This window comes from Dufourea novaeangliae, unplaced genomic scaffold (assembly GCF_001272555.1).
Source record: "Dufourea novaeangliae isolate 0120121106 unplaced genomic scaffold, ASM127255v1 scaffold34, whole genome shotgun sequence".
Taxonomy (NCBI): Eukaryota; Metazoa; Arthropoda; class Insecta; order Hymenoptera; family Halictidae; genus Dufourea; species Dufourea novaeangliae.
Genome location: NW_015373909.1, coordinates 152962 through 170467, shown reverse-complemented (window position 1 = coordinate 170467; position 17506 = coordinate 152962). Strand labels below are relative to the sequence as shown.

General features: G+C 38.7%; 1 protein-coding gene across 1 annotated transcript in view; it reads left to right on the top strand.

The window, feature by feature from the left end:
- Nucleotides 1-438: 438 nt before the first annotated feature.
- The window catches only part of LOC107193885 (gamma-aminobutyric acid receptor subunit beta), a 143394-nt gene continuing 126326 nt past the window's right edge, over nucleotides 439-17506 (top strand). The window contains 1 exon segment of the mRNA XM_015583421.1: nucleotides 439-1023. Coding sequence (XP_015438907.1) covers nucleotides 929-1023 — 95 coding nt within the window. The 5' untranslated portion in view covers nucleotides 439-928.

Below are 17506 nucleotides of genomic sequence, written 5' to 3'. Positions count from 1 at the left end.
ACGGAAGGCTCGTAGCTGCCCGAGTGTGGATGAAACTCTCGGTGAAGCTGTGGGCGTACGGGAACCCGCGCAGTGTGCCTCGAGGAAGCCTCGCAACGGATCATCGCGAGTGTCCGCTGGTGAAACTATCTTCGCGAATATGCTGAAAGATTCAGACGGGCGTGTGGTATCGTCGTAGCCAGCTGAAGATTGTGTCGGTGGGACTAACGGTGACACGGAAACGGGGGTAATCGCTGTTCGGTGTCTAGAACGGAAGGAGGCTCGTCGGGAGAGTGAGGAGGGTGTCCGTAGTGATCTTGTCGCGAGTGAGACAAAGGCAAGAGAGGGTTCTCTGGGTACGGCTCGAGGACGACGCGATCAGTCTTTAGGTAGTTTGATCGCGAGAACGAGAGAGGGTAGAGAGAGAGAGAGAGAGAGAGAGAGAGAGAGAGAGCGAGAGTGTGAGAGAAAGAGTGAGAGAGGGAGAGAGAGAAAGAGAGAGAGCGAGAGCGAGATCGTGCGAGGTGATTTATTTAGAGCGGCTGTTACAGTGTTTTTTCGAGGGTCGAGCGCGCGTGTGACAGTGAAGGAGAGACCGGGGTGGCATTAAAGAAGTACCTAACGGCCGTACAGGCTGATACGTGAAGGGAGGAAAAAGTACGAGAAACCGGAGGGCGAAAAGCAGACAGTGAGAGCAAGACGGAGGTAGGAGGGTGGGGCGGGTGGAAGGGAGGAGGAGGAGGTGGTGGAGGAAGAAGGGGGAGGGTGAGACGCGGACGGCACGCAGAGAGACGCCGGGTCAACGCGCCAGGTAACAACGCCTCAGGACACCCGCTGACGTCCCGTCGACATCCTTGTCGTTGTCCTGATCGTCAACGTGAACGGGAACGCCGCGCAGTGATTACCCCTTCGAACGCGGGCGGCCAGTCTCGTTCCAAAGGATAATACGATGTCCTTCCACGCCGTCTCCTGGAGCTTCGCCCTTCTAGCGGCCACGGTCGCATTGCTGCCCGCCACGCATCGTGCTCCGTTCGCCCAAGCCGCGTAAGTATCTCATCAATCTTATCTTTCGTCTTCTACTTACCCCATTTCAAGCCCAAACCCCTAGCTCCGATTTTATTCTCTGATCTGACGCTGCGCCACATAGCTCCGGCGCGTACTCTAAATACTGGACTACAGTGGGGAACATGCTATACAACATACGGAATTCGTCTAAATAATCATTTCTGTCCCTCGCAACACGACGTCGCGCTGGACTCGGAAGATAACGAACTCTGTGATCAGGCCCGAATAACGCGAGGCATTATTTCGCGGTTAATTGAAAACTTTGTGCCCTCCCCACCCCCCACCCTTACGACTCGAAAGCGACGACGTGCGATTGACGCGTGGAGAGCACATATGTTCAGCCGTATGAATCGATTGCCTGGTGAAACAGCACGCACCACCGCAAGACCTTACCTCGTGTCCGAAGGCCACTTTGAACTTTCCGGCCTTCCGAATCGCCTGAAGTTGATACCCGCAATGGACATAAGCACGCGTACATTAGACCACCGACCCCGAACACCCGCCCGGAAGAATTCTCCAGTTTATTTCGTGACCCCTTGATGGTGCTGGATGATACCACAGGGGGAGGGTGGCGGGTTCCTCGCTTAATCAGCGAGGTCTAATGCGGTTAAAATCCCGCGGTGTAAATCAATAGACGCAGCTGATTCTACGCGGGGGGGGGGGGGGAGTGAAGGTGGTGGTTCGGGGCACACGGATTTAATTAATGGTCCATGATCCTATATCTCGATTACACGTACGCTAGCGGGGCCGAGTTGGTCCATACGGTCGGTGTCGGAGCAGGGGAGACGAAATTGATCGATAAACGGTTTTAATGGGCGGCGATGTACGCGGAAAAAGGCGAGAGAAACTCAGCCGCGCTCTCGTGGTCACGCGCCTCCAACCGCGTTAGACCTGGTCTGATACCCCGGGTCGTGTGGTGCTCTTCGAGGGTCGGGTGTTCTCACGTGCGGCAGCGGTGTCGGCGTCGGCTACGTACGACCGCGACGAGAAATCATCTATCTTCGACATGGCAACGCCGACAATGCCGCCCCGGGGGCCGCGTGAGGGTGTACATTCTTCGCTGCTGTCTGGATGCACATTCGTGATTGCATGTCACTGTGCGGAAACATGCAGGAGGCTACGGTTGCATGTCCAGACGTAAAGCACACACCGTGCGGACACGCAAGTTCTTTCAATGATCACAATGACGCTAATCCCCCCCCCCCCCCTCTCTACAATCACCACCACCCAACCCGCCTCGTGACTCGAAGACGACGACGAGAAGGCGTCGTGTCGCGCCTTCCAACGGCCTGGACGTATTTACACGTCACGTTGAAAAATTCAGTTGTCGCGTGATTATTGTCAGGCTGGATCTTCTACGGGTTCCTCTAATTACAGTTCACACGTCTCTTACCTTCGATGCCGAGGTGTTTAGTACATATGTTTTTCCGCGATTGTGGCGAGTGTCGTGTTCGATACCGCGGTTTTCGCTGCTGGAGAGAGGAATGGGAGCGTTAATGTATCGATTGTTATCAGACAGGAGCAAATGACAACGCGAAAGTAAAATAAGCAGTTTGAAGAAAATTCAGTGATTTTTATGAAGTTTGAAAAGGATGGAATTTATTGTTTGTTAGAATGGGTGGGGCGGGAAGGATAGTGTTAGCGAACAAGGGATGATTCTGAATGTAAAGATGAATAGAAGGTGTAGGATAAAATTTTCCGTATGAATGTTAGTTTTCGAGAGAATTAAGTTTGGACATACGTCTGGTACACGTGCACTTGAATACTAGTTTGTCTGTTTGTTTATTCATTACTACATGAAATAAAATGTATAAGCATTAATAGTGATCTGCTGTTAGTTTTCTAGAATAATGTGATGGAATTTTAAAATTAGAAGATGAGAAGATTTTTGAGGAAAGATAGAAACGTACCACTGGTTGTATTCGTTATAAGTAGAAATAGTCGGTGATGGTCAAACGCATTGCCACCCACACTCCAAACTACGTGTGCCCGAGAAACTTTAATATTTAATTTTTTCTTAAATGAAGCTTCATACAAGACACTTTACTGCAAACTTTCGAATTATTTGTGTCTAAACAATCATTACATACACTTGTAGATTGCCATTCTGATAGAAAAACACAATTCTGGATATATTGATTCAGCAGTTATCGTGCTAAATGATAGTGTTTATGTTCGATGTATTCAGTTCGATATAACACTAATTCTAGTAAGACAGTATATTTTAAACAATATTGTCATTTTGTATCTATATAACAATATTTCTATGAAATAATAAGTATATGGCTTATATTATCTTTCTCCTTCGACTATGTCGTTGCGTACAAAATGTCATTTTATAATTCATTTATAGATTGTAAAAATATAAATCAGAGGAATTAATTTGAAAGTATGTGCGTCCCAACTGCTTCAGAATTAATAGTGAAAAGTTGAAATTAACGAAATGAAAACCAACTTTTTACATTATACCACAATATGTGGTACATTAGAACCAACATAAACATTATCCTTAACAAATCGCAAGACAAACGAAATTACCTCTAAGTGAACAATGCTCAAAATTTTTAGAAACACTGTGGATCACTCCAAAAGGGGTGTTAAAAACGCCTTGAATTTCGATTCGATTAACGGCGTCTTGTGTGCGAGGACTCATTGAAATTAAAAGATGCAATCTTTTACTGAGAATTAACAAACAATACAGAGAAATATACGTCAAATGGAACAGATATAGCCTCGAGAATGACAACCGCAATGCAAGAACAATGGCCACGCTGAAATTAGTTGTACCGGCTCAGCCCTTCTCGTATTAACACACGATCTACTCGCTTCGTATGTGTGAATATACATATATACATACATACATATATATATATATATATATATATATATATATATATATGTAATCGGCAAACGTTTCTGCAATCGAAACTCTTGATATAGAGCGGCGTTTTCTGACAACGTTTAATACGTTTACTTATTGGCCGTAGGTTCCGCGACAGCTTTAACCGGTCATGGAGGCTTTCTTGCAAATGCATCATTATCGAGAAAGATACTAACATTAATTTTATAACAAACGTGGTTTGTTCAATGGCTAGCCTAAATCAATATTTAATCTATACCATATTAAACAACATTTGGTATATTCAGTAATTATTTATTTCGACGGAATAAATAATTCACTATTGTTTACTAACAATAAATTTAATATTTGCTTTTAAAGAGATAGGAAACTAGTCTCGTTTCAGTGACATATGTCCCCGATGTCTATCACCGTATGGTATTTTCGATTAATATTATATCATCAATTTACTGAACGAAAATAGTGAATTACTTATTAGTAGACCTAGTACCATATCTGGTAATGATTCTTGTGAGGTGGTTTGGACATTCCTGGATTAGAATGTAACTACTAAAGAAGTAAAATGAAGTATAACTGCTAATATTCAATATTTAACACTAGAACTACCAGCATTGAATTATACTAAATTAAATTGTATAGTGAACTTACTTCAGAGCCATGGTGAACGTCGTTATAAGTGTGTAATACACACGTGTAAATCTATTGAAACAAGATAAAGATAATAATAATGGAATAATGTGACACGTGATGATCGATTGATTTTCGTTTTATTTTTCTTACAAAAAAAGTGTTGTTACAGATGCTTACAAATTTCTTTTATTTATTCATTTTGCCACATTAACTGCTGATGTAGATGTTGTTAGTGACGATTCCAATAATTACACATGATGTATAATACTTGGTCATTAATAAATTACATGCTTGAGAATTTAATAATGTAACATACATATGTATGGAAGTGCAAGTCAGAATAAAATGCCGTCATAGATACGATAAACATAGCTCTACTCTACATTCTGGCTAGAGAAAGCCTAAATTAACGTAACCCCTTTAATAAGCGTCAATGGTGAATAGGCGCCAAGATAATATAAACTATTTTAGTTAGGTCCATGTGGGTAACTATCCGAAAATGTATGAATCGAGATCAACATACAATGATAAGAGATAAAAAGCCTAATTAGTTGCCTTAATAAAGAATACTGAATGGAAATGTACAGTATTCAGTACGAAGTTGAACAGAATATTTCAAATTGCAGTTTCATTATGAGTAGAGTCTCGATGATGTTATCTAACTGTAATTAATGTATGAAAATTTCAGATGCTTACTGTTAAAGCTATAAATAAGCCTAGATATTTCAATTTAATAAATTCAATATCGGTATTTTGGATAATTTAACATGTTGACTGGTTGACTTAACTGGTTTCTTAAACTAAGAATATTAGTACCTATGCTTATTTCTTCGACTCAATTTACAACATATATCTTGATTAGCTTTATTGAAAAATAACTTTGTCATCAGAATAAGATACAGAGACTGTTGATATGTTTATAAGTTAATATGTCATGCAAAAATATACCTAGAATGTACGTTGAATTTTTTTGTACACAGTTTAATTTTCGAGAAACTAAAATTCATAGACTAGTACGCACGTACTTGAGCATCATTTAACTGTTTGGTCACAACTAGTTACTTAGTTATGTTACTATTTAAAAACTTTAACAATGATATGGTATCTTTGGTATCCAACAATACGTTGATACACACTGGTAGTCACAGAACATTAAGATCAATGAAGAGTAAATAATTCCGTGCAATTATCACTGTTTGTAGCAAGTAGAAATAGGGAGCAACGGGCAGACACATTACAGCGAGTAATGAAACCACGTGAGCTGGAACAATTTTCAAGTTGGACTTTCTCAAACAAATAACTTACTCCATAATTTTGGTTTATCTTTGCACGAAAAATCAATTTTATAGATGATTGTTAATGTATATGTAATATTTATAAATTCCTTAAGGTCCCGTTAACGTAAAATGAGCTTTTGCTATTACTTCAGCTATTCCTGAAAACACATTGAGCTAATTATAATAAAACGTAAGTGAAAATATAAAATAAAACTTTTTACATGAAACCTCTTTTACGAAGGTAAAAGCTGGTTTATAAATTGGTTATAAAGATAAGTCTGCTTTATATATAGCTGAGTAAAGTGTCTGACCATCACTGACTATTTCTACTTACAATACTACACACAAAATGAAATTACGGTCTCGTGCCAATTTATAACAAACTATTACGGATAACTAGTAACATTATAAGACTATTAATATTAATAAATATTATCTGATAATGATTATTGTAAGCAGAAATAACTACTTTAATTTAAATTAATTGAACAAATTTAGAAATTCAGAATAAAACATCAAAAATTGTATTTTCTTTATAAATTCAATTACGCAAGTGACAAACACATAGGCATATAAAAAATATAGATTTTCTTCAGTTGCCTTTTTTAATAACTAAAATTACACCCTGTCAAATTAAAACGTATTACAATGGACACCACTTTAGTCCATATAAAATTACAAAACTACAAATACGAATTGGCTATTTACTTCCCAGCAACTGCTATCACTTCGCTTTTCCACGTAGAATCATTTTCGGTCGCCCCACCCATTCGCAAGCCACCCTCTATGCGGCAAAACAACAGACACGCGATCAATCAGATATTCAATTACAATGTACCACACGATCTTCCAAACTCGATTACCCTAAAAATTGTTTTACATAAACAAAAAACAACTACACTATATTCTACCTACACAATGATTGTTTTCTTCCCCGTTGTGCAAACTATCCAGCAACTTCCAGCACAGAATCCTCTTCTCCATTCAGAAGACCATCGACATAATAAATCGCGCATCAAATATTTGAGCAGAACAGTATCCACAAAAAGTCCCCGTTCAATTCCCTTCGATACTAAGGACAGGAAAGGAAGCGGCGAGACGTGTCGTGGCTCAACAATTTCAGGCCAAAGTCGTTCCACCTGTTTTCTCCTCGAGGGCTGCGCCTTTCTGTAGCCTCCTCCAAACCCCCACGAGTACCAACCGCGGACGTTCTGTAGTGTGGTATCGGTGATCGCAGTAGAGCACTCGAGCAGGAGGGTGCTCTCGACGTGGCAGATCTCCAAATCCTCCTACGCTGCCACCCTCTCGCACCGCTGTCGCTACCATCCCCCCTCTTCCTCCACCCACTCTGATCACCCCCCCCCTTTGACCCATCCTTCGACCGTGAGTCTGTGGACCACCGACACACATCGGCCCTCCATTTTCTTATCGAGATGAGCAGCCGTTTTTCGGACCCCTTCATCGTCTTCCATTCTTCCCCCATTCCCTCCCTTCGATCACCGACCCGGACCAAGCTCGACCCGGAATCGTAGGTTCGCCACCCCTCGCCGAGGCCACGTTTCTCTCTCTCTCTCTCTCTCTCTCTCTCTCTCTCTCTCTCTCTTTCCCCCTTTCTTTCTCTTTTTCTTCCCCTTAGACCAACCACTCACGGAGCATCCCCACACCACCCCCGTGGATCCATACACGACGAGGGGGCCTGTATAGAACGTCTTCGCGGCGGTGACTGCACAGCGAGACACGAGCCTAATTCTCGGTGATTGAAACGCGCCGGCTGAAACGGGGCACATAGAATACGTAACAACGTGTTTCCGGGTGGTTGGATAGATGGTCAGTCGCTTCGGGCGATACCCCTGGGCCAGTTACTTAGGCCCTCAGGTTTTCGGTCGCCGAGATTACATCGTCGGAATATAACGCTCGATGTTTGCGAGGACGAACGACTAGGAGAGATGGGAAATGTGTATCAGTGACTCGCTGCCCGAGAGGAAATTATCTTTAATGCCTACTGAAATATTCAGCTTGACGGCCCGAAATCAGCATAAATTTGCATCTTGAACGTGTCTACGTCTCGGACGAAATTCGCTTGTTTTCGTTAAATATTGTCGGGACACATTAACATATTCTTATGAGTCTGTTTGTGTTGTGTAGCTCACGTTTCGAGAACTTGTGTGTACTTGTTGAATTAGCAAGTATGTGGTTGTACACGGTGAATCGTAAACCATCGAAGATCAATTTCGTGTATAGACTGGTAGTCATAAGTATTAGGAGACTTATCGACTGTAGACTGAATGTTACAAGGCATTACGAAATTGCTGGAAGTGTGGTAGAAATATTGTTTAGTGAATATTTAAGCTCGATGGACAACGGTTGTGAGGCTATGACGTTATAAACGTGGCCTAAAATATGTAAATTTTATGAAATATAATTTGTTTTGTACAGACCAGATGCCCTAATATTTATGAGCGCTGGTGTATGTACCTGTACGATTCACAGGTAAGACTGTTGATATCAAAGTATTATCTAAAAATGGGAACTTCATCGAATTTGTATTCTGCCTTCCTTAAAAATCAAATAAACTACATTATTCAATTTTATCTACTTATACATACTCTAAACCCATAAAATTGATAGTCTACAAATACCGTTGAAGCTTTATAAAAAAAAAACCAAAGTGAAATATATTGTAATCTAATGCTTATAGCGATTATTGTTACAATTTTTTGATCCACTTGTTCTTTTAGAAAGCATTAAAATTCTAGGTGGTTGTGTATATTAAAACTTAAACATTCCTTCCTATTTAACCCTTTCACTGAGAAAGGCGTATATATACGCCCTCTAAATTTTTCTTACTACAACACATTTACTGTTTTATTAAACTGATCTAACGTAGAATTTAGATTTTTTTATTCGTCGCAGTCAAAGGGTTAAAAAGATTTATTTAAAAAACTGTTTTCAAGTATCTTGCTTGCAGTCACTGTACTATCTATAATTATTGTATTTTTGTACACATTAAAAGGGTTCAATAATGGCTAAATGAATGTGCCTTACAGAAGTAGAATTAATTAATTCCATGATATAGAAAGTAGAATAAGGTGATAATATTACAATTTATTATTACGTATTAAATGGAAAACAAAGCCAAAAATGACTCATTCAGTAACTCATTTCAAATATAAGGGAAAGTAGGTACACATTAATTGAATCACATTTCATTTTTTTTAATTTACTGTTAGACAATTGAATGTTCATATTCCATTCTTCATTCATACCACAAAATTTACGCATTAGACGAATTAGAAGAGAAGCATCACGATTGTAGAGAACAGTGGACACCAATCTACGATTTTTGCATTGATTGGCGACTCATTCTTTGGTCTTGTTCCTCTTACTCGCTTAACACTATCATCCTTTCTCGTAAAATTTCAAGTAAGCTCTGCTTAGTGTTAATTAACTTCGTGAAATAGTAGTGATAACACTCCTATACTTTTTAAAAATGGTATATTATACTTCATACATATACATACGTAACATGTCAGCGAACATATACAAACAATAACATTAAAATAAAAAAAACTAGACGTGGGACTATCAGAATACAAGTATCACCATTGTTACGAAATTCATTAACAGTTGAATGAAACACGAAGTATAATATATACATGTGAGTTTTTGTATACTGGTTTGAAATCATCCAGCATACAATCAATTAAGCACAATAGCAAGAACAATTATTTGCCTTACAATATCGAGTCCAACTCGTTATTCATATCACGGGTGAAATATGAAAAAAAAAGAATCGCACTCGGGATTTTAATTAAGGGCCACATATCATATATCCGCGGCAGGTTCGTTATAATAAATTTTTCAAATTTAATTACAAACACGTTTTTTGATTTTTGTTATCGTTGCTTTCAGTTGATTAGTCAAGGCAGACTAAATGTGTAATGTGCGTATTAAATCGCAGAGGAAAACATTGGAGAAAGCGAAAGCAATTGCAGATAACCTAAATCCTAATCTTCAAAGTATGACATAAAAAGAAATTTACTGATTGGTATCCAAACGATAAGTCAAATCCGCCGTATTACTCGACGACTGCTTTGACCAACTGAGCTAACCGGCCCGTCGACAATTCTTTTTCGCCTAATTCATACATAAAGATGGCTGTCACGGTCTACTGCGTATAAAATATTCTCCTAACAATGGACCAAAATCAAAATTTCGCGTAGGACACTGTAACGACAGATTTCAATTCGATAGAATTCATTGTAAAGTTACAAAATAAAAATTTGGGAGTTTATGGGACATTTAGTGGCGCTCCCACCGCTTTGGTGGCGAAAATTAGAACTAATTCCAGAACTTCTTCGATAGCTCGCAAAGACGCCACCAGATGGCGCTGCTTAAAAAGTTTTAGAATTAGTTCCAATTTCCGCCACCAAGTGGTGGGGATGCCACAAAATATCCCATAAATTCCCCATTTTTCCCGCGCTTTTTTAACAATCTTAGAATTAATTATTCTGTTATTATTTATTATTCCTTGTTACTCTTTTGGTTAATTGATATTAGGAATAGTAGTGGAGATAGTGCGGGATTAATGAATAACGCATATGTATGGTTTGACAGTTTTTTATTGAAGAATCGTAAGAAAATATAAAATTTACAATGGTATTTGTATAAATTTAATAACAATTGCTTTAAATACTACTTACACATAATACTACTTAATATGAAGGCACCATTTTCGCGTGGCCGACACAAGATCAGGTTGCTTCTATCTGTTTTGAATAAAAAGAAACATAAATGATTATTAATCTATATGACTGATATACTAGTTTAAATTAAAATGTGCGAGAAGGGTCAAAGAATACCAATACGAAAATATGTCGTTACGTTCCCTGCCTTGCGTCGCCTGCACAGGAGCCCGCGGCTGCCCGCCACTTGCCCGTGCGGGCTCGGTTGCCCATCACTGTTATAAGATACGCCCCTTGATGCCATTTAAGTTCCACGCCTCTAAATTTTCACAAAGTGTACCGTTATGTCATCAGTCGAGGTGATCAAGTTAGCTGAGAATCCCTGTGTGGCGGCACTACCTCCTACATTCGCCACCAGAGGTCTACCGAATTGACACCTTTCCCGCAACTACCTGAAGCCTTCCTCGTTCGTATATATACGTCCTTAACCGACCATCCTATATCCCCGCGTCTAAAGCAGGGTCTGCTAGGTAGCCTTACTGACGAGCCACTAGCAGGCCCAGGACGAAACGCTCCCTCTCCTTTCCTTTTCACATTTTCAAGTCTACAGATTGCCGCCAAACCTTGTATTCCCTTTGTTACTGTTTACTTGGCAGTGCACCCCTCTGTTTCGTTGTCAATCTACACAAATCTAAAACTGCAGGGGAAAGAAATCGAACTCCTTGCCTTTCACTTCCCACAAAAAAAACCTAACGTAAAACCTAATTTCGTGCCTAGACCAGGTTCTTTGTGTGCCACCCCCTGTTCTTAGCAACGCAAAATTTCATCCCGTCTAATCCTCCACGCGCCGTCGCGATTCCAGGGAGCTGTATCTCTTCTAATCACCGCGGCAAAGTAAGACGTTCGCAAGAGACGGTATCAAAGCATTCAACGAGTTCCAAAAGTCTCTGATCTTCGGGCGACGAACAGCAGATAATGATCATCTCATTAACCGTGCCGTCATTTTTCCCAGTCGGACCAATTCCCCGGGAAGGCGGCAGAAAAAGGAAGGAGAGCCGGTTCCGGGAGGACTAACAGGAATTGGAAACGCCGGTGGTACTCGTGCGGCCGCGAATAGACGTGTTTTTGCCGTGAAAGCAAAGAATCGTCTGTCACGGAAACGGGGGAGAACGTGCTAAGTCCCACCCCCCTCCTACTAGCGCGGTTACATAGCCGCATCGCGCGTTGTTTTTTTATCTCCGTTTCTCTCGCTCAACACAATGAACGACGGTTGAAGAGCATCACTACTGAAAGAAATCCAAATTTCGCTGGGAACCTCGCGAGCTCTAACTTTATAATTTTACGATACCCCCATTCGTCCCCTTTCGGTCGCGTACTCGAGAACTCGGTGAAGCCAGTTTCCCGAGGATGGTCCTCGAGAATTTTCCTTTTTCACCTCCCTTCCTGTTACGTCGATCGAACACGGCGTCGCTTCTCCGCCTCATTAACTCGGTGTTTACTTATTTCATTTTTTTTTTTTTTACTCTTTTTCTTTCGTTCAGCCTGTCTCTAATAATCATTATGGAGCGAAGTGCTGTCGGAATGGTTCGTTGCACGCAGCGTGAATAGATTTTGACGGTCTCTCGGTGCTTTTCTCGTTTAGATGATCGAGGTAAAGGCTTTTCCTGAAACGTGTTTTGATACTTTGAGACCTGTGTGGCTTTCTTGAGGCGCTTTTGAGGCAATTTAATGTTCGTCCGGCTGATACTGGCTCACTTTTGAGCGGAGTTGAGTGGAATTTTATTCGAATAGTAGATGGTGAAAAGTAAGTCTGAGAGCGTCATTTTGATCATTATTTCTGCTGTTCTCCTCACTTATTCTTTACATTTGTATCCCTTCGGATAAAATCATTTCAACTTCCGAAATAATTTGTTTGTAAGATATGGGAAATACAGAAAAAGTAAATTTAAATATTTGCATTTGGTATGATAGAGTACCTATTGAAGTATGTACAATCTTCATTCCAGGTCATACAGATCTGCAGAGAACAGGAGGATTGAACAGTTAATGGGATTAAATAATTGTTTGCCAAGTGTACACTCATTCAAGAAAAGTCATTCGTTTATTATAAAAATTGGAATGTTCACGTTTAGTCGATTAACAATGACGAACTACCTTTTATTCATTACAGTTCGTATAACTCATAGTTAATTCTCCACTTTACCTTCTTCCCTTGTGTACCTTCAAAATTAATAAGGATTGCCTAACTTAGACAAATATTAGGTAAATATCGATGCAATTAATCGAATGATGGCACACAAAATGTCAAACAGTTTCGATGTGTCGCCTTGTCCGAGTCGTTCCCATACTAATCTGCGAAAGAATTAATACAGGAATTCAATCGGTTAGGCTCATGTATACACAATCTGGACGACTAACAAGGAGAGTATCCAAAAGTGATATCTTAGATTTGGTTCACACTTTTCACAATTAAATTATTGGTTAATCACAGAAAACCCCCATTGACTTTCCAATAGATAACCTTCGTTTTTGAGAAAATGGTAAACGAAATTAATATTAATTGATAGCAGAAACAAGCTGGAACGAAAATTATGTCAGGAGAATAAACTCCGCCCAAATTAATGAGGATTTTATCCAATATTATTCCTCGTTAGAGGCTACGATCTTTACCACACTGTGACGCACCAGGAAGGAAGTCCATAGGCTTTCAGGTCAATCACTCAATTTTTTGCGCATGCGCATTATGGTCCCGGTTTTGGTCGGCTAAGCTGAGATTCTCGCAACGATGCGAATAAAACTATTCCATTATCCAGTTAGAAAATGATACTTCTTTATTGTCAATTTTTCCTATTGTAAACTTCTATTCAATAAACACACAAACAAGTCTTTTATCAATTCCAAATGAACGAGTTTCTGTCCCAAAAACCGAACAATAAATTGTAAAAGATAAATAGAATAGAAACTGCGAAAAACTGAAGAACGTTTGAAAACAAGGATGTAACAATAATATAACAGCTATCGCAAAAGATCACGTCATTCTCTAAAAATCAATGAATCTGTTGCGACGCAAAGTGACGATCGGTTAAAAAGTCAACCGTTCGGATGTGTCGCGCTCTCAGAGTAAATTAATACTCGGAGCGGAGGATTGAAGAGATAACGAATATAGAATATTTGTGCTGTATTACTGAGTTTTTATTTTACCAGATGTAAAATATATCGTGTTATAATATTATAGTGATGTGAATGTCTTGTGAATGTGTTCTGAATGTGTTCTGAATGTGTTCTAACCCAAGTCTGTGTGAGTTATGTCTTTTTATATGGAATGCAGTGAGTATCGGAGAGGGTGTGTTTGAGTGTGATTGGTTGTGGCTGTTGGAGTGGGTGTGTCGAAATTTGGCGCGCTGGTAGAAAGAGACAGAGTGTCATTTTTCTTCCTTTTCTCAGGGTGTCCTGGGATTCCTGGAAATTAGCTGTTGAGGCCGATATAATTATGGTATTTGCAGGTGACAAACACGTGGTGAGCAGCTGTCCCAAAAATCCCAGGTTATGACCGATGACTGCTAATAAAGTTAGAGTATAGTTATAATGGGCCCGCGTGCCTCGATCGCTGTATTGTTCTGATCGGGGGCACTGGTCATAAATGCGCCTCCGGTTTCTTAAGCCTAAATTGCTTTATACACTTTTAACGCTCAACAGAATCCATAAGTTCACAAGGGAAAACTTTTTGATATTAAAAATTTACAATAAAGCACACATAATTGCTGTTTCACCCATGTAAATTCCTTCACGATGCGACGAGACACGGCGCGACAATATCCTGACGACCTCGATTTATAAGAAAGTAAAGAAAAAAGAGGCAGAAAACAAGAGTGGAATGGTTTTTTGTGATCCAGCGATTAGTAACTGATAAATTAAATGGCGTGCTACGGGAATGAGGGGAGGGTGGATAGTCCCCTGACAAACAACGAATGCATATTTAATAGCCAACGATTATTAATGCGTGCTTACGAGATGATTGATGAAACTGCACAGTGCTGCACAGCCTTTAACGATTTCCACTACGATATAGGCCCAGTAATAAGCACGGCACACAGTGGTCCGGATCGGAAAATTCAGTGACATTTTTCTATAACTTTTGAACCATAAGAGATATTGAGACGAAATTTAGAATCAATAATATACTAATGTTAAGTAACAAATAGGTTTAAAAAAAATGATAATAATTTTATTTTAACAATATTATTATTATTTAATTATTAATTCTGTAGCTTCGGAATCAAAATATTTAATTATTTTTTTTACGATCTTAGTCGCATGTTAGATATATAAAGATTGCTCGTTAAAAGTAGTCTGTACAATATATCTTCATTTGTTGTTGATCGAGAACACTTCCGAGTATTATTACACATAAATATTTTTGAAGTTCTTATGCCGAGCTTCCTGAGCTTCTTTAGAAAGCTGCTCAATTAGAAGCAACGCGTGTTTTATTATCTCTGGTCCATGCATTAATAACTTCTACACAGAACTCGGCATATAGTACCAGTCATAATAATTAACGTAATATTTTGTTGTGCCTTGAGTGTATTCACGAAAGTCAATGTTTATTTTATATGGAGACGATATGACCCGTAATAAAGAATACAATTTTTTTTATATGGAGACGATATGACCCGTAATAAAGAATACAATTTTTTAATTATTATTACATTAATTCTTATAGAATATGTTATATAACCAATTATAAATCTGCAATATCTATTTGTTGAGAAGAAATTTACCTAGAGTATTACCTGAAATTTTTTAATTAATGTTTCATCAATTCCAGTGATTCGAGCTGAAACTTCTGCGTTTGAAAAAAATAGACGAGCTGCATTTCCGTTGTTCGATGAACCCAATCCCTGTTTAACATAATCTATGTACAAACCCATTCTTTCTTTTAATGATTATTTACAGGAAGCTGTGCTGAAAATATTCCAATTTGTTCGAAAGCTAAACTGGGTTAAACTTAAAACATATGCTCTCTTAATAGAAAAAGTTTCGCAAATTTTTCTTACTGCATTCAGCGTTATTTCTTAAGTAGAGTATTTACATTCATTAGTAATACAAGATGTGATTTTTCATCGCAAAAGTCTGCTCTTCAATTTAAAAAAAAGCGAGAGGAAATATTAAATAGGATCGTCAGGGCATCGCATTAAAGAGGAGCAATTTTTGTCGTGAAAAATAGTGTTCTTAAAATATGGGTCATTCCACGTCAACTGGCACGATTTAAAATGAAAATTTTCGATCACCTCTCCGATTTTGGTGAAATTTTTTCTACGTGTTCAGTATGACGTAGAAACACGTGTGACTTTTTTCAGATATTTGAATGTAAGCGGATATTCAATGTTAAGCATTTTGTTTATATTACCTAAAAAATTATTTTTAAAAATCTGAAAAAAGTCACACGTGTTTCTACGCTATACAGAACACGTAAAAAAAACTGCAACAATATCGGAGAGGTGATCGAAAATTTTCCGTCCCGGTTGACGTGGAATGACCCATATCCTACCTTCAATGTTTATTACAACTATAACACTTATTAAATTGTACTAATTTCGTCATTTCTGAGGTCCATGGACATTTACGAAACACAGTTTATTTTCAAAAGTTTTTTATAATGTCACTCAATTTTCGAGAGTAATAATTCTTTCACGAATGTGTGGTTGAGAAGGGGGCGGGGGTAGTGGCGATAAAAGGGAACAGGTTGAGAAACGAATTCGTCCATAACAAAGCCATCAACTGGAGGAGAAGACGTGTGATGCAGGGGGGGGGGGGAAGAACAATGAAACACTTGCAAATAACGCGGCGACCTTGGTATTGTGCAAAAACTGTTTGAAGAATTAATTAGAAGCGACCAGACGACACTCGTGTACACCGCTGAAAGGGACTTCGGACTCCGGTAGTGAATGTAGAGCTCATGATGCACGTTATTAAGTCCCCGACTTCGTTTATTTATGGTCTGTAATTATGGTTTTACAACAATGCTGGAAACATTCGGATAATGAACCAAGAGTCTAATTTTGAACCCAGCGGATTAGACGCGCATCGGAGTTCTCTCTATTAAGAGAACTTTTAGTTTAATTATACCGTGGTGGTATTCGACGATGGAATATTTCCATCATGAAACGGTTCTTAGTGATTTCTTACCTTTTTCGATGAAATTATAGTGTTTTTATAGGGCAATACTATTATTAGGTTTTATATGGGTCTTGAACATTTTTTTACTGAAATATAATCTGATATATAAAAATCATTAAAATTTCACCACGTTTTTATTCATTTCTTTCGCTGTTTTCTTTAGGTTATATGTGGTACTTAAAGCATTTTCTGTTGAAATATAATAGGATCCATAAAATTCGTCAAAGTTTAACCAATTTTTTCAATATTCTATACAAATACTACAATTCTATCCAAATGGTTTAAATATCACAAAGAACTCTTTTATAAAGGAAATATTCACCTTCGAAAATCACCGAGGAAGTAATATATGGTACTTTCTCGACCTCTTTATAATTGTACTTCAAATTATAAAGTGCTACGTGCGAAAAAAATAAAAAAAAAACTCTTTTTATGTACTAACGACTCCTGTATCTGTTCTGTTAATTATTAACTTTTTCTATTTAATACAAGTATTGTTGGTAGTACAATAATAATTGTTTTCTATCGATTTTACTATTGTCTATCACATGATTTTATTTAAGGTAATTTTGGATAGCAAGTTATACCACACCACCGCGCAGTGTGATATTTTATAAATCTTTGCTAAACTAATTATAAGTTCATGAAACACCACTGATAGATTTCAGAGAAAAACGCTCAGAACAAAAGTTGTAGCTATTGTAATTGTCTTTTCATTACACGGAAAAAGTATTTTTTATTTTTCTTAGGAGAATATTTCGAAAAATAAAAATAATTTTAGAAACTTATAAACTGTTCTTCTTTATCATTCTAAGAACTTTTTGGAGAATCTT